Consider the following 24392-nt stretch of genomic DNA (forward strand, 5'->3'; position numbering starts at 1 on the left):
GTTCACGGCTGTAACGTTACCGTTACGCCACCGTTAACAATCCCAGCAAACGTTCTGTTGCTGCCGTTAAGCTTGCTGATCTGGCAGAGAGTCACCGGGGGTTCGGGATCAGATCATAGGGATCAGACCTCCAGTGCTGGGTCTAATATTCTAATATTAGCTGCTGTTGCAGCTAGCTAGCAGCTAGCCACCAGCCCTGTGACCTCGGTCCCCGCGGTTCGCTCCCCGGGACTGACTCTGCAGAGCTGGCGTTACCTGCTCTATGATCAATGAGCAATGATCAAGGATTACCAAATTTCTCTCTCATATTGGTCCTCATAACCACTGAAAAACTAAAAAATCTAACCCAAAGTACAATTATTATGGACGTTAGCTGACATTAAGGGTTTCTGCTTCATTAAGGGAAAATTAGGGGAAAAGCTTTAACGTGATAACTATTAAGCTTTTTCACGTTAAGCGATTTTTTGATCACTGTTTATAAACAGTGATCAAAAAATCTAACACAAAGTCGTTATGGACGTTATCTGACTGATAACTGACTGATATTTGATTGATCATTGTTTAGGTACATTAAAGTTAAGCTTTTTCACGTTAAGCGTTTTAGAATGTCCCGGCTGCAGCTGAGGGAATCTGTAGCCTATAACTTCCGTTTTTTGCCCCCCTTTACATAAATATACATATGGCTATGAAATAGATCATGAAATACAGGCTTTAGTCATAATACTTCAATAGCCTAAATACATGTATGTTTTACTATGTATTTCGAGGGACTTTTATTTATTCCATCTATTTATATGCACGTTATATTTAAAGGAAGTTTGGTTATCTCACAGACTCAGACTAAAAGCAGCAGCAAGCCTGCCTGACATCAGTGCATCATAGCATATCACTATCTGCAAATAAAATAAAATATGAATAAATCACGAGCGCGGCAGATTCCCAGCTCAGCTAGAGTGGGTAACGCAGCTCAGTCCCGGGGAGCGAACCGTGGGGACCGAGGTCACAGGGCTGGTGGCTAGCTGCTAGCTAGCTGCAACAGCAGCTAATATTAGAATAGACCCAGCACCGGAGGTCTGATCCCCATGATCTGATCCCGAACCGCCGGTGACTCTCTGCCAGATCAGCAACAGAAAGTTTGCTGGGATTGTTAACGGTGGCGTAACGGTAACGTTGCAGCCGTGAACCGAAAGTCTGTTTCCTCAGCTGGTTCGATTGGGGCGAAGTTGTCTGCGGCGGGTAGAGACAGAGAGTCAGAGGGAGGCAGGGAGAGAGGGGAATAAATACATGTGACATTATGAAATAAAATTCCCCCCCAAGCATTATCAAGAGCACAGGTTTCCAAAGTAATTTTAGCTTGGGCTGAAAGCAACACTGGTAGACTATGCTGGCGCTGTTGCCTTGGAAATGACAACATCCGTCTCTCTGAATATGAAAAAAAACCTTTTTTCATTTCTATTTCCGAGTGATTTTATTTTTGTTATATGAAATAGAAAATGAAAATCACAGCATATTTTTAATTTCTCCCATCCCCTTTTGACCATGAAAAGGAAAAAAATGCCTTGTATTTCAATTTCAATTGTTGTATTTTAAAACGAAAATCAAATAACCATTCGTTTTTTGTGTTTTAAGTCTGTTTATGAAATGAAAATCGAATGAACGAAAAAGTACACGGACCGTTTGTGTACAGAGGTTGAAATATTTGTTTATGAAAATAGCCGGCCACGTGTAAATGTAGCAAAAGACAATTTATACAAAGCACACATGATCCCCAAGACAACAGCCAACAAAATGAAAACCCCTTATCAAGTCTGAATAATGTATTGGCACCATGGGTGATTATAAATACTTGACTAGCCTGTTTTTTGTCTCCAATGTCACTGCTGGTTACATATATACTTAAGCTAGTATGAGAACTGACCATGAATATATATATATATATATATATATATATATATATATATATACGGTATATTATTCTTGATAGATTATTCATTTTGAATGTGTGTAGGATTGAACAAATATATGAATTATTTGTGTATCATTAATCATTTTTGTATTTTATGAACTGCTACTTAGATTATTAAATTAACCTACTTAAAATGTATCTGGCAATAATATTGGCTTTCATGTGTGGAAGGATTTGGCTCAAGGTTGGCGCAAGAGAGAGCTGATGCAGTATTCGAAATGTGAAGTATTTTGTGCTCTGTAAAATTCCAACTTTCTCAGCTGAAGACAGAATTATTATGTTTCTTTGTTTTTTACGTCAAGTCAAGCCAGTTTTATTTGTGGTGGCGACAGGTGGCAAATCACAAATTTGCCACAACAGATTGCAAACATATATGAAGAACATGGATTCAAGAAGATGTTGAGCAATGTCCAAGCGCAGCTAAACACTGGCAGGAACTGGGTCACACAACCCCCTCTCTACTAAGCAATGTATCGTAGAAAGGTAAGAAACAATGAGATTGTAATGAGACATGGAAATATTAAATTCTAGGCTATTGTTATAGTTGGGTGAAGAAAATGGCTACAGTGAACTTTATCAGTGGAATTAATACATACATAAAAATTTCACAATCTCTTTGTGAAAGACTTTTTAGCCTGTGGGGAGTCTGCTAAGATGGTGCTGTCTGATAATAAGGGATCATCATATTACCTAACACAAGGTGACATTCTTCTGTGTTAACTTAATACCAGAACAAATGTCTATATCCCCAGTATAAACCTGTCAAATAGCCACGAAAACAAGTGCATACACAAACAGCAGAGGCTGATGACTGTGGGTAAAATCACCTAAGCAGCCTGGGAAAACTATCACAAATGATACAACTAATGCTGGATAACAAGCACCGGAGTGCCTAAGGCCTTAAATAGCCTCATAACAAAAATCCCTGCATGTTGTGACATTGCTGAAACTATCCACCAATATAAACCCACTACTACTACTTTGGCAGTGGCTTTACATAGTTAGGAGTGATGATGGAAGGATAAGAATACTGGCCCTGATGAGGTCTAAAAGAGAATGTGCTCCAAGAAAGCACAAACCACAAATCTGTACATGCACAGGCATGCATGATCCGACAAAATACAACGGAGATACTGTAAAACAGGATACACCAGTGACTAAGAGAATTAACGCACAGCACTATTCCTTCAGTCCCCGGGAACATGCAGCCATCTGAAATAAAAATGGAAATGGCCCTTGTAGGGAGCAAAGGAAACCCTCTCAATAGTTACATAATAGAAAAGGCCCTGAGCTGTCTCTCTCTCTCTAACACACACAAAAACAAACACCACCTAAGCATGGACTCGCACGCCTACGTATACAACAACAACAACACACACACCTGACAGGCAGAAACACATTCTTTGGAACTAACAGCCTAGGGAGGCTCTGACACAACCACCTGCTCAGATTCAGTCAGAGGCACTACTATTTATTAGAGCCCACTGCATCCTAGAAAAACAGCATTAGCTGGTGGCTGCAGTAAGTCACAGCAGATACCTGCTTGTACCTTGGCAGGGGAACGATGTTGAATGAACACTGATAAATGATTCCAAGTCCCCTGTGGCTCAAAGTGCGGATTTAACATACATGCAGTTATTTTGAGGCACACCTAGTCCCATGGTTTGTCTCTGGCTCTAAGATAAAGCCCTGGGAGAAACAAATGCCACACAGTCACAGTCTGGTTGACAGAGATATCACTGGCCGGCGCTATTCAATCCTCACCAAATAATGAAGTCGTCAAATGCAATGACTCACACACCCTGACAGATGAATTCTGAATAGATAGGAAGAGCATTTGAAGTGTGTATCAGAGTGAGGAGGGTGTATCACAGGGGCTGAGGCCTCAGAGGCAGACACAAACAGAATATATTTGCTTGTGGTCAAATTGTAGCATATGAGCACGTGTATAAAAAGCATGTGCATAAGTAGTTGTCCTTTTTCAACACTGCCCTACTATTTGCCCAACTAGCCACTGTCTGCCGACTCATGCATTCATAATAAATTGATAGAATTGCATAATATGATTATAACCAGACAGACCTAGGTTAGCCCAAATCATATAAGAGTTCTCATGAAACTCTTAATCTGCGTGAATCCCTTAATAAGACAGTCCCCCTCTCTGACAAGTTGACAGCAGAGCTTCGGGCACAGCATTAGTAACACACAGGGAACTGTCCTCTCATTGGCATAGGAATTAACAAAGCAAAGTGTTTGTTATAGAGGAGAGGAGAGGAGAGGAGAGGAGAGGAGAGGAGAGAGAGGAGAGGAGAGGAGAGGAGAGGAGAGGAGAGGAGAGGAGAGGAGAGGAGAGGAGAGGAGAATGACTGGGGGAGAAATCCATTTAAATGAAAGGGAGAAGAGAGGCGTCAGCATTAGCAGTTAATCCACTGCAGTGAGAATGCTTTCTCTCCGCCTGCGGCCTCGAGGCTCCAGTAGTCATCCTAACAGGACGACTGTAACATACACTGCACTGTATCACAAACACAAACAACAGATCTGATCCTCCTGACATGAGATCCATTCCATATAAACAATGCATGACTTACCAGACATAAGACAGCAACACAAAGATTTAAGGTTGAAGCACCATCCATCCGTGTGACTGCACTACAGCTGCGTTACCATGTTATGTCATATTGTACATATATAGTATATCTATGGATGCTACCTCCATGCTCAAGATGCAGTCATAAATCCCAGCATTTGAGCCCGCTACAAATGAACTCCCCTTGCCATACAAACACACACAAGACATTCCCAGTGCTAGGAGTCCAAGGTCCCTAACCCCAGGGGAGGGCCACACGCCACAAAAGTGCACATACAAAGGGAGCATCTCTCTACTCCCCTCTGTTTCTCTCCCACCCCTTTCTCTCTCTCTCGCCCACACACTTTCTCTATTTAGCTCACACTTAAAAAGGCTGCCTAAAGATAGATGCAAGAAGATGAACAGGAGACAGCAAGTGTCATGGCAACAACGTGCAGTGGCTCACAAACACTATTTAGACCAGAAAGAAAAAGTTATAATAAAAGCCTAACAACACAACACAGTTGTGTTGACGTGCCAGGATCGAACGCCCGGGGCTCACTATTCAGCGGCTAAGTAGACAGCATCTCTCATGAAAATGGACTGCTTATTGTACTACAAATGTTGTGTTTAATCCTCACTGACTCCTTGTAAATAGTTTGAGTTTCAGTCTACTGTAGAAAATGTGAGCTCTACCCACATAGCTTTACAACACTGACACATTGACTTTATTTTTCTTATATATTTTAGTGGGAAAACATGAAATGCTAATGAATATGAATTTGTGATTTTGAAAGAATCATGCTTTGAAACATTATGCATGATGTTCTTTACACAATGAAAGAAAAGAAAATGAGAGTCTGTGAAACCTTGCATGTAGGACTCAGTAGAGATGCAATTTAGTATGATCAAACAATAATGTAAATAGTGTTCAGCCCTATGCATTGCAGTTCTGTTCTGTAGGTATAGATGTTGGATACAGCCCAGAAATGTTCACTACCCCGTCAGGATGTTTCAGAGAAACTCTGCATCTCCTTCCAGTAGAATCCCCCTGAGGCCACTTGCACATCAAAGCACAGATTCTGAAATGCATGGTTTCACTTCCTGAGTAGTATAACTCAGACGTACTCTGAAACTAATTTTACACAACTCACAGAGATGCGTTACACTTCTCATAGATTCCAGCACTCTAGGTACACGAAAATCATTTAATGTCATTCTTATTCCTGCGTTTGTCTGCATGTGCACTCGTTAGATAAAAAAAACATCTGAAATTTTGGGAGTCCAATTCAGGATGAATAACGGCCTAACAGCGTAAATACGTGCCTGATTGTGCGCCTAGCCATTCATACCGGGTGCGTATTTCTAAGCGCCGGTCACAAAGCAATCCTTCTTCTCTCTCTCCCTCTCTCTCTCGCCGATAGAAAGAGACAGGATGAGTGGGGAAAACTGTGGTAATTGCTGTGTGTGTGTGTGTGTGTGTGTGTGTGTGTGTGTGTGTGTCACTCTCTCTGTTTGTCCGTTGGTCTCTCTCTCCGTGTGCCTGATCGCGTGTCTCGCTGTGAGAAGTCAAGACAGCCCAAATCACCATGAACCTAGGTGTTTTATTTTTGTAAAGTATCCGGCTGCATTGTGGTCTTCCTGTATGTGATTACCTGCCTGGCTTGACACATACGCTCACGTCTCACGCAAGAAATAGAGGAGACGCCGAAACTATCGCTGCAGCGCACGGGCTGACGGACGGCATGCGGACGCTACGCACGGGCTCACGCGGATGCTACGCGCGGGCTCACGCGGATGCTACGCGCCTAATGTGAACGGACAGATTGGATAACATGGGCGGCGAAATAAAAATAGCTGCGCTACCCTGCTATACGTGATGCTTACGCACCCGGTGTGTTTTGGCTGTTAGAGTACTGGATGGCATTAATACATATGGCCACCATCTTCACTTATCAGTCCCTTTATTATGATGAAACATTGACCAGTGCACCGTCATCTCCACATTACCAGTTATCAGTGAGAGGCTATTTATCAGTCACACTCCTACTCTGTTATACGTCCTATTATCTCATATACATCTGCTCATATATGCGACAGGTGAACAACTTCCGTGTGACATGCACGTCTATGTGCATTCAATATCAAATACATAGTGGTCCCAATATTTTGTAAGTCTGTACGTACTGTGATTTTTATGAATGACTCAAAAGCCTGACAGAAACAAGAGTGAAAGCAGTGTGACCAGATGAATCCGTATTCATGGGTGTGTGTTTATGAGGGTGTGTGTTCGACTCACAATGTTGACCTGCAGCGGTTCTGAACCAGGTCTTAACAGTCTCCTCCTCCTGCAGCTACTGGAGCCTCCAGACCGCAGACGCACCGACGATGACGACTGACCCATGACTGGGGGACAGACACGTGCAGACAGACGGGCAAACAGACGATCAATTTAACAAACACACATCAATCAACAGTCTGCATATTCACAAAAAAATTAAAATGTGCGAGAGTACCTGACTGAGGCAGAAGCAGCGCCAAGGCAGTGAGAGTGCTGGGGGGGAGCGGCAGGGAGCGACACCGCTGGAGAGATGCCCTTAGCGGGGGCTCTAACGGTGACACACCCGGAGGGCGAGACAAGGCCTAGAGGGTACTGAGTAGTTAGGACATCTCCTATATTCCATACAGAGTTACTTTTATGCACACATACAAGGTTGAATGCACACATTCTCCTGCCCTTCACGTAAAAAAAAAAATTCTACCTTACTGCCTTGTCCCCTTTATGCAGTGAATTAAAGTATTTCACATCCAGCAAGTCTATTCTGGTGCATCGGTCGGTGTGCATGCCCTGCAGCAAACCATGAGACTATACATCATGCCAACCGGGCGGTCTCTCAGGTTAAAATGAACTGACTCTGAGTTAGGGCAATGAGAAGTAGAGCTTATGGGAGCGATGAGGCAGAAAATTGGCGACAGAGAAAGACTAAGAGTGAGGGAGAGGGAAAAAGAAGCCACAAAGAAAGAAAGAGAAAAATAAAGGGTGGGGGAGAGAAAAAAAGAGGGAGGTGCGCTAAAAAAGAAAAGAAAAGCAGCATCCGGAAATACAGGCCTCTGTAAATAGGCCAGAGCATGTGTGCATTGTTGCAACAAACAGTGAGTGGTGTATAAATACTGGGTTAGTACTGGGCTGCCCTTCAAAGTCTGTAGTGTGTGTTTGATTCATTATGGGCTTGAGCTATATTTATCAGTGAGTTGGTGGACCCTACTAGTGAGACTCTGCTCTCCAACTTTCATTTTTTCAGCATTAGGATTTGATATATTTATGCCTACTGTATATAAATACATTTACTCAGTATAAATGTGTAATTGGTATTTATGAGACTGCTTTTTTCTCATTTTTATATCAATGTTTGTATATTCATTTGACATCTTACTCTGTGGTGCAGCTCCGTGGACTGCATCTCCCTAGTAACACTGGTCTCTATAACAGAGCAAGGCCTGGAGCGAGCAGCCATCCGTCTTTGCCCTGGAGAGTGTTGCATGGTGGGCGCAGGCCTGCGTCTCCGCCGGCATAGTGAGCCAACCTCACTATAATGGTCGTAGAGATCTCGGTCTAGGTTGGGCCTCCGCAGGTCCAATACAGCTGAGGCCGGGCGAGGACGAGGGCGACGCAGGGGCTTGTGAGGTACAGAGGTCTTCTCTGTGCTTGAGTGGGGCATGGCTGGGCACAGCTGCCTTCCACCGCAGCCTGCCTGGCTGGCAATCTGCTCACACAGCTGTGATTGGCACAGATACTCAGCAATTTGGCCCAGATAAAGGTGCAACAATGCATTTCTTGTGTTGGGAATTGGGAGGAATGTCTCTAAGGATTCAACAAAATATAACTCATTTCATTTAAAAAACGATTCCACTAACCACGAGCTCATGCTCCTAATTGCTAGGCATCAGTAGCTAACCACAAGTGCCAAGGAAGCCCCTGAATGGCAGTTAAAGCTTAGAGAATAAACGGAAAGACAGGTGGATTTAACATGTAAACAGTTGCTGTTTAGGGAGGATTTTCCTGGTGCCATAATTTCTCCTAAATTATTGTAGGACTGCACATTAACACCCTTCCCAAAAACTGATTCACATAGGCCTTGCATAATAAACCCCTATGAAAGTGTGCTGAGTATGGAGATGTCACATCTCATTTTGTCATCAGCAGTTAGAGCTAACATGTCCTGACTCGTTGGTGTGACTAGAAGGGGATGACTAATGGCTCCACTGGAGTGAGAAGGGAAGGGTGCTGTCATGAAGTGCAGACGTCACAGAGCTCTATGGCTACTGCAAACAAACGCACGGCCAGCTTGATGGGAAATAGGGTTTCCTTGCATGCTACAAAAGGCTGGCTAAGCAGGAAGGGACAAACTCCTCTAATATGATGTTGTCCGCCATTATAATCACTGTTTCCTCCTCTCTCCAACAGATGGGGCAAAAGGACAACTGTAGAGTAGGTGCCCAATTCATGTCCTCACAGGCTGGTGTCTGGACTGTTTTGTTTCTCCCTGACAGTTAATGAACCACACCTAGGACTTGTATAATGATTAAATGAGTAACAGCTCTGGCATTATTCTAGTTTGTTGTTGATGATTTTAAGAAGCAAAAGAATGACCATGGTTAAAACAGTTACATGAATGGTATTTCTAGCATCTATGCCGTAATTACATGTTGCATGCTTTTGGCAATGTTAATGATGTGGAAAAAGCCTGCAATGGAATTAATGTGAGACACATTGTACATGAAAATATATATATATATATTTAAACAGAATAGTAGTTCTGCAACACAAATTACTGATTTCATTAACAAATGCATTTATTAAAATTCAGTGGCTGGTAATTATTATAGCTCATTTTGTATTTAAAGTCACATACCTTAAATATTTCCTCTGTGGAATCTGATGCTGGTACCCTATTGGTTGTGCTCTCTTTATCACCTTGTTGTGATTGGACATTCACTTCCTGTATGTGGTGGGAGTCAGGTGGAGCATCCCTGGAATCCTGCTCATTTCCTGTCTGTCCCTCTACCTTTTCCTCTTGACACAGACAGTTTAATGGATCCCTTTCAAACTCTGCTTCTTTTTTAGTCCCCGTGGTTGGCCCTGACTGATAGATGTGATTCTCCGCTATGGCTGTAGACCTGTGGTTTGTCTCTCTGTCTACATGTTTGTCTGTGCCCTCATAACTCTGAAGGCCATTGACAGCTTGAGATCCTGGGCATGGCCTAAAGGCTTTCAGGACCACCTGAGGGGATCGTCCACCTGTCACAGGTGCTGGAGCCTCGCTGTCAAAGCTACTGGAGTGTGAGGATTTAGCGGTTACTGGTGATGATGGAATAGGCTGGGATTGTTGGTGTTCTTCACTGTGAAGTGTCAGGGACACACTGTGAATGTTGTCCACTGTGGCCTTGGTCACCTGTGGGGAGCTCGTCGGTGTCCTCTCTCCCTCCGGAGGAGAGAAGGAGTGCGATGTTGTCCGCCATTTCCTGGCCGTTTCTGCTACACTGTTGAAAAACTTGAACAGACCACCAAAGTGCCCCTTTGGGTCAGAGTGTTTTGGGGGCGGTGGTTGAAAGTCTCTGACACTCTCAAAGTCTACAGAACCATAGTCTGAGTCCATGGTCTTGTCCCAAGAGGGAAGCTCTGAGTCAAAGCTCCTCTCTGAGTAGACAGGGTTGGCCTTCCCCAAAAGGGAAATCCTCCTCAGGTAACTCCACACATCTTTGTGCCTCCTTCCCCTAGCCTGGTGGGTGCTCGGGCTACCTTTAATGCTAGGCTCTTCACAGCCTGCAGCTGTTTTGTTACAGTTGGTTGAGTTGTTGTGGCTTCTTTTAGTATAGCAAACTCTTTCTGATGGTTTACAGCCATTCTGAGCCACAGGCTCTCCCGTTACAGTGGGCTGGTGGCCGTCTATAGGAGCTGTGAGGTCGATGTCTTCGAACGAGCAGTCAAAGTCTCCTGTGTAGCCAGCATAGGAATGCCTCTTGCCACGTTGTCTGAGTGTGCTTCTGCTGGACTGCTGAGGAGTGCCAATGTCCCGGCAGAAGGATTCGTCATCCACCAAGGAGTTGCTAAACTTGGCAGTAGACAATTTACCTGTCTTACCTCTAAACACAGAGGGGGGCTTAAGCTTTTTGAAGGAGCGAACTTTGTCAGCAAACGAGAGTTTAGGGATGGAAGCCTCCCCGGGCAGGATCATGGAGTGGGGTCTGCGCTCCAGTTCTGAGACAGCTCTCTTTCGGTTCAAGATCTTCCAGATACCCCCTGTGACACGGGGCCTCCGGATGACCTCCTGTCTGTCTTTGACAGGGGTCTGAGAAGAGGCAGCCTGAGTCTCTCCTTCCCCCTCTGCAAGCCCTGGTCCAGCCTCCTGGATATAAACACTGCTGGTCTCATTCTCCACATCCAGAGAAACATTAAACACTCGGTTGACAAACCCATTAGGGTTGGTGCTCACAAGGGCAGGGTTGTCAGTCTGTTCCATCCTCTCTCATTCTACAGTGTCAGCTATCAGCTCCAATGGACATCATGTCTCTGGCCTCTCTCTCTCTCTCTCTCTCTCTCTGTCTCTCTCTGTCTCTGTCTCTCTCTCTCTCTCTCAAACACCTGGAGGAACAAAACCACATTTTTATTCAGGGGTTTGACATTAAACTGACTGCCTTTTCTTTTCATATCATGCTTATTCTGTCTCGTTCTGTCTGTCTGTAGATGTAGGCCATAAATGCAAAACATGTGAAATTTTCTCAGTGGAGGTTAAGCTGCATTTTAGCTTCACAGGAGGTCAAATGTTCAATAATAGACAGTTATTCTACCCTTAGAAGTCTCATTTTATGATTCTCTGACACAGGCTTTTGTACCATGAGTCAACAGTCACAAAAACCCACCGTCCTCCCCTCATATTTGGTCCATATTATCCAAAGTAATTATTTGAGACACGGTCCCCCATCCACCATTTAAACCAGGAGGCTGTGTTGTCATGGAAACACTCACTACAGAGATGTCTGGTTATTTCAGGCCTGCTCCGGCTGTGTGACATCATCATAGCTCAAATAAGCTCCTTCTGAGGAGGAAAATGCTCAACGAGAGCCACACTGCTAGGCCTACATGTTAATTACCCACATTCATAATCCTTAATGTATGGAAGCAAAATGTGAAATTGGGGCCTCCAGCATGTTTCTTTGTTGTTACATATGAGATCATCACCAAATATGTGTTTAATTTAAGATGGCCTTTTCGAAGAATGTCACAATTTAATTAATACTTATTTTACTGATACGCTTTTTAACAATACTATGAAGTAGATAATAGAAAGTGAGTGCTCAATCATTCCAAAAATGTAAAAAAGAAAAAAAAGTCAGTTTACAAGTAATGTAAGGCTAGCTAGTCTCCAATCACACATTAGCAAAACTTAGGCAATTAAATATTTAATTAAATAACGTCTCTTTAACGTTGCTTGACTATTAATATTGACTTCCTCCATGGTTATAATGTCATAAGCAACTAAAATATACAGATAAAAAAACATTTGTTGTTGTTTAGTTTCCATAATTCATTGCTAGACTGCCACAAACCCTACGGGAGCTAGCATCTCGGTTTCCATCTCAAACTGACAGGTCACTTGATAGCCTACGTTAACCACTGGCAGGTTAAGTTTGGGTTGGGCGTCGTTTTTTTTTTTTAAATATGGCGACAATAAAAATTGACAAATAAATTGACATTAACGTTGCAGCAGGTTTCCGAATTCTGTTTCATTAACGGTATAATTGCTTTGTAATTTAGTACGTTACAGCGTTGTTGGATTCACCGTGCAATACAGTAGCTAATCATTACCTTCTGAAACTTTCTTATTAAGTTAAACCCGCGAAAAATAAAACGCATCCCCTCTCACCACTTCCATTTAGACCATTAGAGCTGTTAACTTACCCCCAGAAAACTTCCCCCGTTTTAAATGGGCATCGTCGTTGCTGTCCGTAAAGTCAATAAAATCACCGTCTTTCACCCCGGGCTGAACGTATCCAGTGCAGGCTACTTCACGGGCTAAACTTCTCTCCATGAAGTTATTTTGCGGACAGCGACTCCTCCGTAGAACTCTCATGTGTTTTCTTTTTGCCTCTAAACTTCGTCAGCTATCACCAAACTGAGAGAAAGTCCCCGAGTTAGCGACAGACCGGTGAACTCTTGCCCTGTAAGCTCCTGCAGACGCCGACACTCTGATTTGTGATAAAGCTCTCACGCAGACAGAGCAACACACACACACACACACACACACACACACACACCAACACACCCTTTTCACACTCACACACATACACACACACACACACACACACACACACGCTCAAACACACACATAGCTACACACTCAGTCAGAAACACATGGAAATTGTAATTATGTTAATTTAAGTGTGGCTGTTAGATAAATGTGGTTATATATTAACTATAATACATTATAGGTTATTTGATTGGGATGTTTACCATGCTTTTAATAATTTTATTGTTATCCCTTAAGTCATTCAAATCCTAATATTTTTTTCCATAGCCATTATGAAAAAAATTCTATAATGTAGCCTATACATTTTTTTTTTGTCTGTTTGATGGATTAATAAGGGAGCACTTATATATTTTTAAAGGAACATCAGTGAAAACAAATAATTGATTGAACTCTGGTCTTACTAGCTGATCCTCCTTTGGGATTTACATTGAATGTGAAAATCCTTCTATTGAAATGGCACAATGGGGAGAGGGAGCTCGGGGGGGGGGGGACTGAAGGAATTCACAAAAACTAAACAGCTCCAGAGCTCCATAGCCATGAAAGAGGAGATGGTGGAAGAAGGGGCCTAAATTTAAACATTTCCTCTTTGTCCTGTTTTGGGCCCATTGTCATCGCATGGCGTTCTCCCTTCTGCACAGGAAGGAGTGGATCTGACATCAACGCTCTCAGGCTGACAATGCCAGGAAGTCTGTCTGACTGGATGTAAATATCTCGATGCTTCCCTTGCTTGCCCGAGGAGCCGTTCTCCTCTCCGTGGAGCATGTTGGAGCACTTGAGGGTGTAGTAGTAGTAGTAGTAGTAGTAGTAGTAGTAGTAGCAGAAGCAACATAGTGATTTACATGCTACACTTCCCCTATAACTCATCCGCAACTGTCACAGTGAATTACAGCAACCTCATCTTCAAATGACCTCTCCTCTGATGTAGAATTTCTTCTAGCACATGGATTCTTACACTTAATAGGCTCTTTTTTTTTATTTCTGTAAATACAGTAACCTATATTTGTCTATTTCTGTGTTTTGCTGTTTCTCCTCTGTACCACCATATTTCCTCATAGTTTTGCGTTGACTTATTGTTTGTTACTCTCCTTTACTTCCATTCCCTCATGTCTTCCCTCCCTCCCCTTACTCAGTCACTTCCTCACAACCCCAAGCCGTCTTCCTGTTGTCCCCTCCCGTCACAAAAGACATACTGGCTCAAACAGGCCGAATGTTTCAGCTCAGATTTGGCTTACACAGACATGAAACTAACTCTTATCTTTAGAAAATAAATTTATCCAAACAGCATTTTGTATGAATGACAGAAAGCACGAGAGAAAAAGAGAGTGATGAATGGAGGGAGACAGATTGGAGATTGGTGGTCTCACTACCAGCTGGGCCCTTGTCTGAAATGATACATTTTGTTGATGTTTGGCGAGCTGCGTACATTACAGCGAGTTCACTTTCTCGCCTATTTACTGTGAGTGTTTAACACTCTTTGAAATGATGTCATTGGCTTCTCATTTTCAGAACAATCGACCTCTTCCTCCTCTTCCTATGACACGGTCCCCACTGCTGGGTTTGGTGGAGATTACTGGAGACAAACACTTGCTGAGTTTAGGCCCAGCTGTAATTATTTCACCAGTCTTTGTCAAAGCAGCTGAGTGAAAACAGGCTGCCGTGAAAAAGCCGGCCAGACAGGGAGGAGGGGGGGCAGATATGTTGTGATATCAAATGAAAGGCTTACTAAAGCCTGGGAACTGGATTCGGGAGGTATAACTCGTGTGAGAACAGCTGGGAGGTCAGACACATTTTGTTTCCAGTGCAGGTGTTTGGGGACATTGAAGCTCAAACACTGTGTATTTGTGTAATGTTATTGGATGTCCTTAGATGGGGAGATTGCTAAATTTAGGGGAGATGCTGATGACGCTGTGAGCATGTATATACTATGGCTTAGAGCTGCAAATCGATTAATGGATTAGTTATCTAACCATTAAATTAATTGGCAACTATTTTGATAATCTATTAATCGGTTTGAGTAATTTTTTTATGAAAAAAAGTAACAATACTCTGATTCAAGCTTTGTAATTGTGAATGTTTCCTAATTTCTTCTCTCCTCTATGCCAGTAAAGTGAACATCTATAACTTGTGGACAAAACAACACATTTGAGAACATCATATTGGACACGGATCGACATTTTTTAGACCTAAATGATTAATCGACCTAATCGATTAATCAAGAAAATACTCAACAGATTAATCAACAAAGAAAATAACCATTAGTTGCAGCCCTACTGTGGCTTTGTAGTCATTGGTATGTTCACACACACACACACACACGCACACACACACACACACACACACACACACACACACACACACACACATATACACATTAACATTTTGGCCCATTTTTGGTATAAAATGGGCCCAGGTATAGTTGCCTCCAGTGGTAGAAGAGAGTTTGAATTACACTGACATTCCTGACATTCCCTCTGCTCTGACCTGCATACTTCCCTGGCCTGGCTGCACATGGCACCACCACACACACTCACTCACTCTCACACACACACACACACACACACACACACACACACACACACACACACACACACACACACACACACACACACACACACACACACACACACACACACACACACACACACACACACACACAAACACACACATCTGAGTCCATCCTAGAAGATCAAAGTATCTGTGACCTGCACAGATACTTTGAGCTTTACTGCAATCAGTTTGGGATAATCAATCACTTTGGCTCGCACACACATACGTACTAGCTCACATGGCACACACATGGACCGCTGGAATGTTAACGTGTGTAAAGGTCTGACTGTTGTTTTTGATGGGAAGGTCTCACTCAGTCTCACTATACGACTTATCTAGCAGCCATCTGAGAGGGCCATAGAGAAAAAGAAAGAATGAGAGGGACAGGACAGAGGGAGTGTGTGTGTGTGTTTGTGTGTGTGTGGAGCGTTCAGCTGGGGACTTTCAGCCATTATCAGGATGAATCTGAAAACAGGAAGGCGGGATCCATTAAACAAGACGAGCGGAAGACAACCACAGTTCTACTTCCTGTTTTAGAGCAAGGGAGGAAACCGCAGATTTTTTAGGAATTCAAATAAGAATCAACACTCTGGAAGGAAAATCTTTATAACAAATAAATGCTCTTGTTTTGCCAAAACTATGAGCATTTATGGGTTCATTTTTGTAACAGGCCTACTATTTTCTTTTGGTCGGACCTATTGTAATGTGGAATTTTAGTAAAGCAGTTTTTTTAGCTTTCCTTTGTGCAAATTCTGCTGTCAAAAGTCAACAGTGTGATCGGGCAGATGTTTATCACAGTTCTGTATCTGGGTGATTGTTGATCTGGCTCTGTATCTTGCAGATGCCCACAGGCTTTGGGCTGAGCTGGACTTGGCTGTGTTTTTGGGTCAGTGGCGGTGAGAGAAAAGCAGCCCAGCATACAAAACACCATTTCCGCTCATCTAGGGGCTGCCACTTCTTCGGAGAGCAAAGTTTCAGATTGGGAAAAACCCAGGGGACGGGGTGATAAAGGAAGGGATCGCAGTGAGCGGAGGAGGGATATTTAACTGAGAAGAACAAAAGGAGATGAAACATTGTGTCTTCTCAACACAATGTGTGTGTGAGATCTAAGACTACACAATAAGTAGGTTGACTGATAGTAAACTGGCATTCCTCTCACTGATTTGTCAGTAAGAAAGTTCTTTTAGAGTTGTCTCTTTTTAATCTCCTTGAAGAATGTCGACTTCTGACCACATCCTTGTCTCTGGTCAGTGTCCTTTGCGCTGGTTAGGTTGTGAAAAAAGTGGTTTTGGGCAGCGCAGTTTTTAATGGTGATGGGGCACATTATTACGCCTATCAATGATAACCGGATAAAATCCCTCCCCTCCATCCCTCTCTATCTCTCTGTGCTCGCTGCAGCTCCTTTACCGTGTCCTAGTTAGAGGCGAAGAGAACTTCCCATTCCTTTCCTGCACATCCTGTCTTATCACCGAGAGAGGGAGCAAAAGAGGGAGCGAGTCTGACATTTTGTAAGTTTACATTGTGCTAGTAGCATTATCAAATTATTCATTCGCTCATAATCCCAAGATTAGAAATAGCCTTTCTTGAAAACATCCTCTGTAGTTATTTATCTTGTAACCCATGGTTAAAATACATGCTGTTTGAAACAGTCTAATGCCTGTCTAAAATGTTGCAATAGGAACAATTTATTTTTTTAATATTAGTTGAAAGAAAATGTGATTTATGGCTATGATACAATCAAGAATTGACTAAGCATGTCATTTCTATTACCATGATATTTTTATTTGAATCTTTCTTTCAGTGGTCAAACATTGCTAAGAGGGTAGAGCATTTTGCAGCAGGTCATGTGTTTAAAGACTTTCTTTTTTTATTCTATTTGTATAATAAGTAATATCTACTTAAATCTTATCTGCATGTTTAATGTCTCAAATCTGTAATGTAGCAGAGGCATATCAGTCTTCATTGTTATCATGGACCTCTAAATAAGTTATTTTACCTTTTGGTGTTTTTATTCTTTGCCATACTTCAGTTTTATGCAACACCTATTTAGTTATATGCTATTTATAGTTAGTTTTGGATTGCATCATTTTGGATTTCATGTTTCTGCATGCCCATTTTCGATTAAATTGGTGCCTTTTGTTTAAGTTTTTCTTTCTTTCTTTCTTTCTTACGTAAATATCTGGACAAGTGTGTTATATGTATGGGTTGTTTTATGACAGAATAAAAACAAACTGTTGTTGTATGTGTTGGAGTATGCCTGTTACTTATGCTCTTCTAAATGTGCACCCCTCCCCGCCATCCTAACAACCATCCGCCCCTTTAAAAACACACATGTCCACACTAAGAACCTCTCTGTTAGTGTGATGTAACTGCATGCAGAGGTTGTTAGACTTGCTAAATATCCAAAAGCAGAGATACACTCGAGTGAAGAGAGACATCTAGAGGAACCAGCCGAAACTGTTCTCTTAATTTATTTACCAATAGGGTATGAATGGCAATTCTTTCCACATGTCAAATTTGATGTCTTGAAATACAAAATACACACATTTCGGCAGAGAAGGCTGCCTCTCGCAGAAACATGCTGTCACTCCACATGTTAATACTTAAAAGTTGTGTATGAAACTTCCTCTGCACCAATCTGCAGTTAAGGTCTCCTGCCACACGATGGCACTCTGGCTCTTTCAGAGGACATGACATACATCTTTCCAGTAAAATAGTGGATTACAAGACAATCCTTTATTATTAAAAATCAGATATCGCGTTCATTTGAGAATATTGTCTATTTCAGGAGTAATACCACACAGGCAAATCCAGGTTTCAGGGGAATCTAACTAATAGAGTGAAACCAGAGGAGTTGATCTGAAATGATGAAATGAAATTGACCAAATTTTGCTGTGAGGATTTTAATTAAGTACCAGAGTTCCGGGGTGTAGTTCACTCTCTCATTGAATTATTGGTTGCTGTTAGATAGGTTCAATAAGAAACTGCTACCAAACCTGATAAAGAGCCGAGATTGGGCTCTGCACTGGTCTGCACCTGAATTTTGGGGGAATTAATGACAGAGGTACCCTAAGGATGTAGGCTCTTCTCTCTGTAATGAAGGTGTAGTTACATGTGCAGTAGCTCCTTAGTAACAGCCAGCCATTATGTGTTTCCAGGAGTCCTCTCCATTGGAATTCAGCCTTTAGCCGTGTGTCAATCAATGGGCCATGGTCATACTGCTGAAGCTGTGACCGCAGATACACTTTTGAGAAAATGTGCCTCGAGCTAAAAAGTAATTTGGTGTGTGAAAGTAAAGAATTAGACCTCGGAGATGTGGCTAGCATTAAAGTTAGATGTGATTAAAGCCACAGGCATCGATTGGATCTCTGTTACAAGGTACCAAGCCTCGGGATGTTCGGCAGAATAGGGGAATCACTCTATTCAATTTCATGATTTTCCACTGTAACACTGTGAGATGATTTCATTTGCTTTACACATTTGCAAAGAGGCTCAGTCAAAAAAAAAAGGAAAAAAAAATACAAAGAAAAGTGTATGCTTTTTTTTACTGGCCATTTCCATAGAATCTGACTGTGCTTAATTGATACAAGTTAGGTAATGGCTTGGTTTAAATTAAAAGCTACAAGTCAAGTGGAACTTTCTCATTTATTGTTCAGTGAAGCACATCGCCCTGGCTTAAAGGCCTTAGAGGCAAGATAAGAGGCTTTTTTAATCTGTGTATGGGAGACATACGTCTGTCTCAGCTCTCAGTCCCAATCAGTCAAGACCAGGGGGAATCAATGTGTATTTGTGTGTCCCACACGTGTTTATCCAATTTACCTGGGTGCACATTCATTTATTCATGCGTGCTTATTGAGAGTACAGAGTATGTGAGGGAAAAGAAGTGTTCTGGTTATTAGGGGGAAACTGTTGAAGAGGTTAGCCCAGCACTCCAAGCTGAAGCCACTTTAGCTTTCATGTTAGCAGCTGTCCAAGCCCCAAATGGCCAATTACCATCATCTCTCTGCTGATGGTGGTAATGTTAGTGGGATAGTCAGAAAGACAGAGAGAGAGAGAGAGAGAGAGAGAGAGAGAGAGAGAGAGAGTAATGCTGAGGGAACCATGAGCAGATGAGGTAGAGGCAGTGGAGATAAGCCAGAAAAACTAAAATTATTTCCAGAGCATGGAAATCAGACAACATCCACCATGACAGAAGGTGAGTCCATCATCTGCAAAGGAAATAGATTCAATTAGATGCGTCCTTCTGGTGTGTCTATGTATACAGAGATTGTTTTTATGGAAATAATGGTTGTAATTGCAGTGTGCCGGGTTCTTTTCACATTGATTATGCAGTGTAAATAAGCAAAGAAACATGTATCAACAATTTATACAAAACCCATGCCCATAAATATATATATATATATATATATATATATATATATATATATATATATATATATATATATATATATATATATATATATATATATATATATACACAAATGAAGGAAGAAAGAAAGAAAAAGAGAAAAACTATGGTTTCTTTGCATGTTGAAGTCTATAAGCATGCATGTGTTATTATTATTATTGAGAGTGTATTGTGAGTTTCCCCCAGAGTCTCCCCCACTGATCTGTGTCTTACTGTCTCAGTCTGATCTTTGCCAGGAGCTAAATGCTGTTAGAGCTTGAAAGATTGCGTGCACGTGATTTCTTATGGGAAATATTTGATATTCACTCAACAGCATGATGTTTATATCACGCTTGCTCACAACCTAAAAAGCTAATCAATCCAAGCCAATCAGTCACGTACCGTGAGTGCTTAAAAAGTAAATAACAGTGGATTATTGTCAACTCTTTCCATTTTCATACCTTAAGGAATATGTTTCTTTAAAGGGTATAACCTCTGCATCATTTCCATGAGACGGCAAACACAAACGGATTTGAACACAGGCCAGGTCTTAGTGAAAGAGATGACATTTCTAAGTTAGGTTAGATGAAAGATTGCCTTGTGTCTTTTCATCAGGATTGATAATGCAGCGCACAGTATTACATGTGGGCGACTCTGGTTGCTACAGAAAGGGAATATAGAGTCTGTTTTTTGACCTTTCATTCAGCTGGTTGGACCTTACCAACTGATTGACATCAATATCAGGCTGTCTGGCAGAAAAAAAGAAGTGCAGCATTTTGTTGACAGAGTATGATTGGGGAGTTAAAGCGAACAGTAGCAGAGGGGTCTAAAAACAGTCATGATGCTGAGACTAGAAGGCGAAGGCATTTGTAGACTGATAATATGACAAAAAAGAAAAAGAATCAAACCAGATGAAATGTTTCTTAGCTTGTGATTTCAAAGAGCAGAAGTTGAAATGAGCTGATGGCCCACTATGGTCCAGCCTCAAGCTGAGGCCCTGTTAATTCTCATTTTAGGTCCTTAAGTAATCAAGCGCTCCTCACGCTGAGTTTATTTTCATTTGATTAATTCTAATGCGGCTTTGCCCAGTCTGTGATGATAACAATGAGGGTTGCATGTCTCACTGCCTCCATCTGTCCTACTGGAACATATCTGGGAACACAACATCACCCGAACACCAGAACGGTTAATCTGCATTATTTACTTCTCCCAATATGGCTGCTTTGTCACACACATCGTCTCTCCTCCAGGATAAATATTTCCCCAGCGTCGGTGCACACTAAATGTTGATTTACTCTCAGCCTGTTAAACCGGCCAATCTGCATATGGCGTGTTTGTGTTTTGTCAGGATGCATCCACTGTGACAATATATACTATAATTATCATCTAAGTGTGACAGCTGAAATCCTTTCATTGGTCTGCAGAGACCTTGGTTTGTGAACTGAGTTGTCTTGTTGTTGCAGTGTATTGAAGATGTCTAGTCCGACAAAGGGCGGATTTTATAGGAGCACAATTTAATGTTGTCTGATTTCAACGTAATGAACAAGATCTTGACTCATTTTGCTCTCCTTAAAGAGAGAGAAATAAGGGGGGAGTCAGAGAGGGAGAGAGAGAATAAGAAAGAGATGAAGATCTGATTCGTCATCTAGCTATTTATGTTGCTGAAAGAAAGAGAATTTGGAGCAGGCCATTTAACTTAATGCTCTCTCTTCTTTGCTAACGGTCTGAAGATAATTAGTATTACTAATCAAAACACTTGTGTCTTCTCTCCCCTGGTGTGTCATCTTCCCCCAGGGCCATTGTTAACTGTCTATTGCTATGAAGGGCACTCAATTCTTCCTTTTTTATGTTTCCATTGGATATACATGAGCACAATCTAATGTATTTCCCATCTGCACTGTTTATTGTTGCTGTTGTAACGTCTTCAGTTCATTGTTTTTGTATGAGTCCCCAAACATCACATAAATCACCACATTTTCCTGGTTTGGATTCAAATATACTAATTGGATAGATGCAAATTGGACAGAACCAAGGATCTAGCATTAGCAGAACAATCATGCATTAGTAAGTGATTAGGTGTCATTGGCTCAATAACTCAGTTCACTGCTGAAACAGTTAATCAATTAATTAGTTGAGAAATTGATTAACAGAAAATGTGTCTCTTATTATGATAGTTGATCACGATCTAGATTAGCCTGAGAAGCCAGACCCACTTCCAGATGTTGGGTTTGGGAACTCACCATTGGCAGGGCTCAATCCGAGGGGCGGGATAAACAGTTGTCCTTCAAATTCCCTCTGCACGCAATAGGATAGCGCCACAACCAACCAGAGCGACGCTAGTTGATAGATTCAACTTTTACAAACCTTTTTTAAGAAGCTTAACTCCAAGTCTTCCAGAGTCATGGCCAAAGGCGATTCCAAAGGCCGCTGTTCTCCAGCAGCAGCAGCCATCTTCTTTGTTTTCAAGTAGCAGGGAATTCACGCGGAACCGTCGCAACTCTGCCGTCATTATGTTAAGCCCCGCCCACCGACTCTACACACGATGTGATTGGCCTGACTAGAGTTTGGTTTTTCCAGCTCGCAAGCCAACGGAGAGTTGCTAGACGACCCTGGCTGCAAATTACATTTGCTGCCGCTAGGGTGGTCTAGATTTCTAGGCTAGATCTAGATCATTTACCAGTTAAAAAGTACCATTTGTTTGATTTGTTTACTTGTCTGTATTTCATTTACTTTTAACAGAGTGTCTATTTGCACCCCTGGTACGAATAGCCTCGGACAAAGCTGAGCTATTCACACCCTGTGATGTAACAACAAAAACTATTTTTAACAAATTGCTGTGTGCACCGGCGGGGTACGAATAGCATTCATTTCTAATTGCACCAGGGTACGAATAGCATACACTGCTAATTGTACCAGGGCTGCAAATAGCCTCACCCTAATTTTAAACAGGGGCTGCAACTAGCAACTATTATCAATGAATCAATATTTTTCAATTAACTGGTTATGTTCATCAAAGGTTTCCATAGAGCCCACAGTGACATCTTCATATGTCTTGTTTTGTCCAACCAACAGTCTAAACCCCAAAGTTGTTTAATTTATCTTGATATGAAACAGATAAAAGCAACAAATCTTGGACTACCATCAGCGTGAGAATGCTAAACTTCACTAATTTGAATATCTGTAGCGAATAACGTAGCAAGTTGTTGAGATACTTCATTCTGAACCCCAAACTTCCGGTGGCAAAGGGGGAGGATCATCAACATCTGTAGAATTCATTCTCTGGGCACCATGGATGGCTGTATAAAATGTAATGCAAGTCCCTCCACTAGTTGTTGAGATATTTCTCACTTGACACTGTGCTTCCTTGGGTCCTGAGCAATAAATCTTCCATGACAAACATGTAGTTGTGTCACCTAGCAATGGTAGAGTATATGTACATAGAGTATAACTGCTAGCTATGTTGGACCAGGCTATTTCTAGGAACAAAAGCGTTCATTCCGAAAGTTACATCGCTGAAATGTTTCAAGTAGAGAGTGATCTGTACCCAGCATGCCGTTCGGCGGTGTAACAGTTATTAAGGGTCCTCTCTTAATACACTTCACAGTGTGTACATAACGCTAATAAATATGCACCGTAGATCTTAAGAACTCGCACTTGACACTGTATTTCCTTGGGTCCTTCCTTGGAACATCAAAGGACAGACATACATACAGACAGACATACCTTTCATTTTAGTTGGATGTACAAAAACCAGGGTGTTTGGCTGGGAGGGAAATATTGATAATCATCAAGCCACTGATGAAGCAGGGTACCATTAGAACAGGTAAGTTATAATTCCAAATATGATTAATTACCAAATACTAAATATATAATATATATATAATATAATACTAAATGAAATGGATAGAAAGCAAAGGACGCCAACAGTATATTGTTTCTGTCTCTTCTTTCTGTACCCATTGTCATGCTTGTCTGTAGTTGACACTTTACTCTGGATGGCGGATATTGGCAGAGAGGAAGGGAATGGTTGTGTGACATCATCTCAATAAATTACAGCCTGTCATGGATTATTAATTAATTCGTTTGTCCTAACCTGAGAGCAATGAGTGAATCCAGTGGTGAAAATACCAATTTTACACATCTCTGGAGGAAGTTGTTATTTTTACAATGGGAGAGCCTAATAGAGTTGGAGCAGGGCTTCTAGTCTACTGCGCTGTGTATCACAAAGTTACAGTTGCAAAGCCATTTCTGTATAATGTGAATTATTAATATGAATAAGACAAACTTGAAATTAAAAGAAAAATAGTCCTGCCTAGGAACATATCTTCTTGGGCATGCCTGAATATGAGGTAAGGCTATATACAGTATAAGATACCCTGCAATACCAGAATAAATCTCTTTTCCATCTTTGGATGTTGCCTAGCACCTGTGTGGCTGCACTACCAAGAATGAAGTTGTGGTGGAGTTCTATCTCCACCACAATGCAAGGCATTTTGACATTCACAAATCAATGCCTTAACAGAGAGATATGTCCTCTTATTGTCATTACTGTGGGTGTTATGTCAACAAATGTTGAACATTACCAAAGCAAAAGTGAACCCAAGACTTTGAAGAAGT

General features: G+C 41.8%; 1 protein-coding gene across 8 annotated transcripts in view; it reads right to left on the reverse strand.

The window, feature by feature from the left end:
• The window catches only part of arhgef9a (Cdc42 guanine nucleotide exchange factor (GEF) 9a), a 62709-nt gene extending 49915 nt beyond the window's left edge, over positions 1-12794 (reverse strand). For 6 of the 8 annotated variants that reach the window (XM_039814216.1, XM_039814221.1, XM_039814220.1 and 3 more), the window contains exons 1-5: positions 12493-12794; positions 9446-11175; positions 7967-8308; positions 7049-7175; positions 6832-6938 (exon numbers count right to left, since the gene is read on the reverse strand). In XM_039814216.1, coding sequence (XP_039670150.1) covers positions 6832-6938; positions 7049-7175; positions 7967-8308; positions 9446-11053 — 2184 coding nt within the window. In that variant the 5' untranslated portion in view covers positions 11054-11175; positions 12493-12794. The remainder of the gene's footprint in view (positions 1-6831; positions 6939-7048; positions 7176-7966; positions 8309-9445; positions 11176-12492) is intronic. The other 2 variants (XM_039814219.1, XM_039814222.1) reach the window with 2 other exon arrangements.
• Between the last annotated feature and the right edge of the window lie 11598 nt (positions 12795-24392).

The sequence above is a fragment of the Perca fluviatilis genome, chromosome 10, assembly GCF_010015445.1.
Source record: "Perca fluviatilis chromosome 10, GENO_Pfluv_1.0, whole genome shotgun sequence".
In the NCBI taxonomy this organism is placed as follows: Eukaryota; Metazoa; Chordata; class Actinopteri; order Perciformes; family Percidae; genus Perca; species Perca fluviatilis.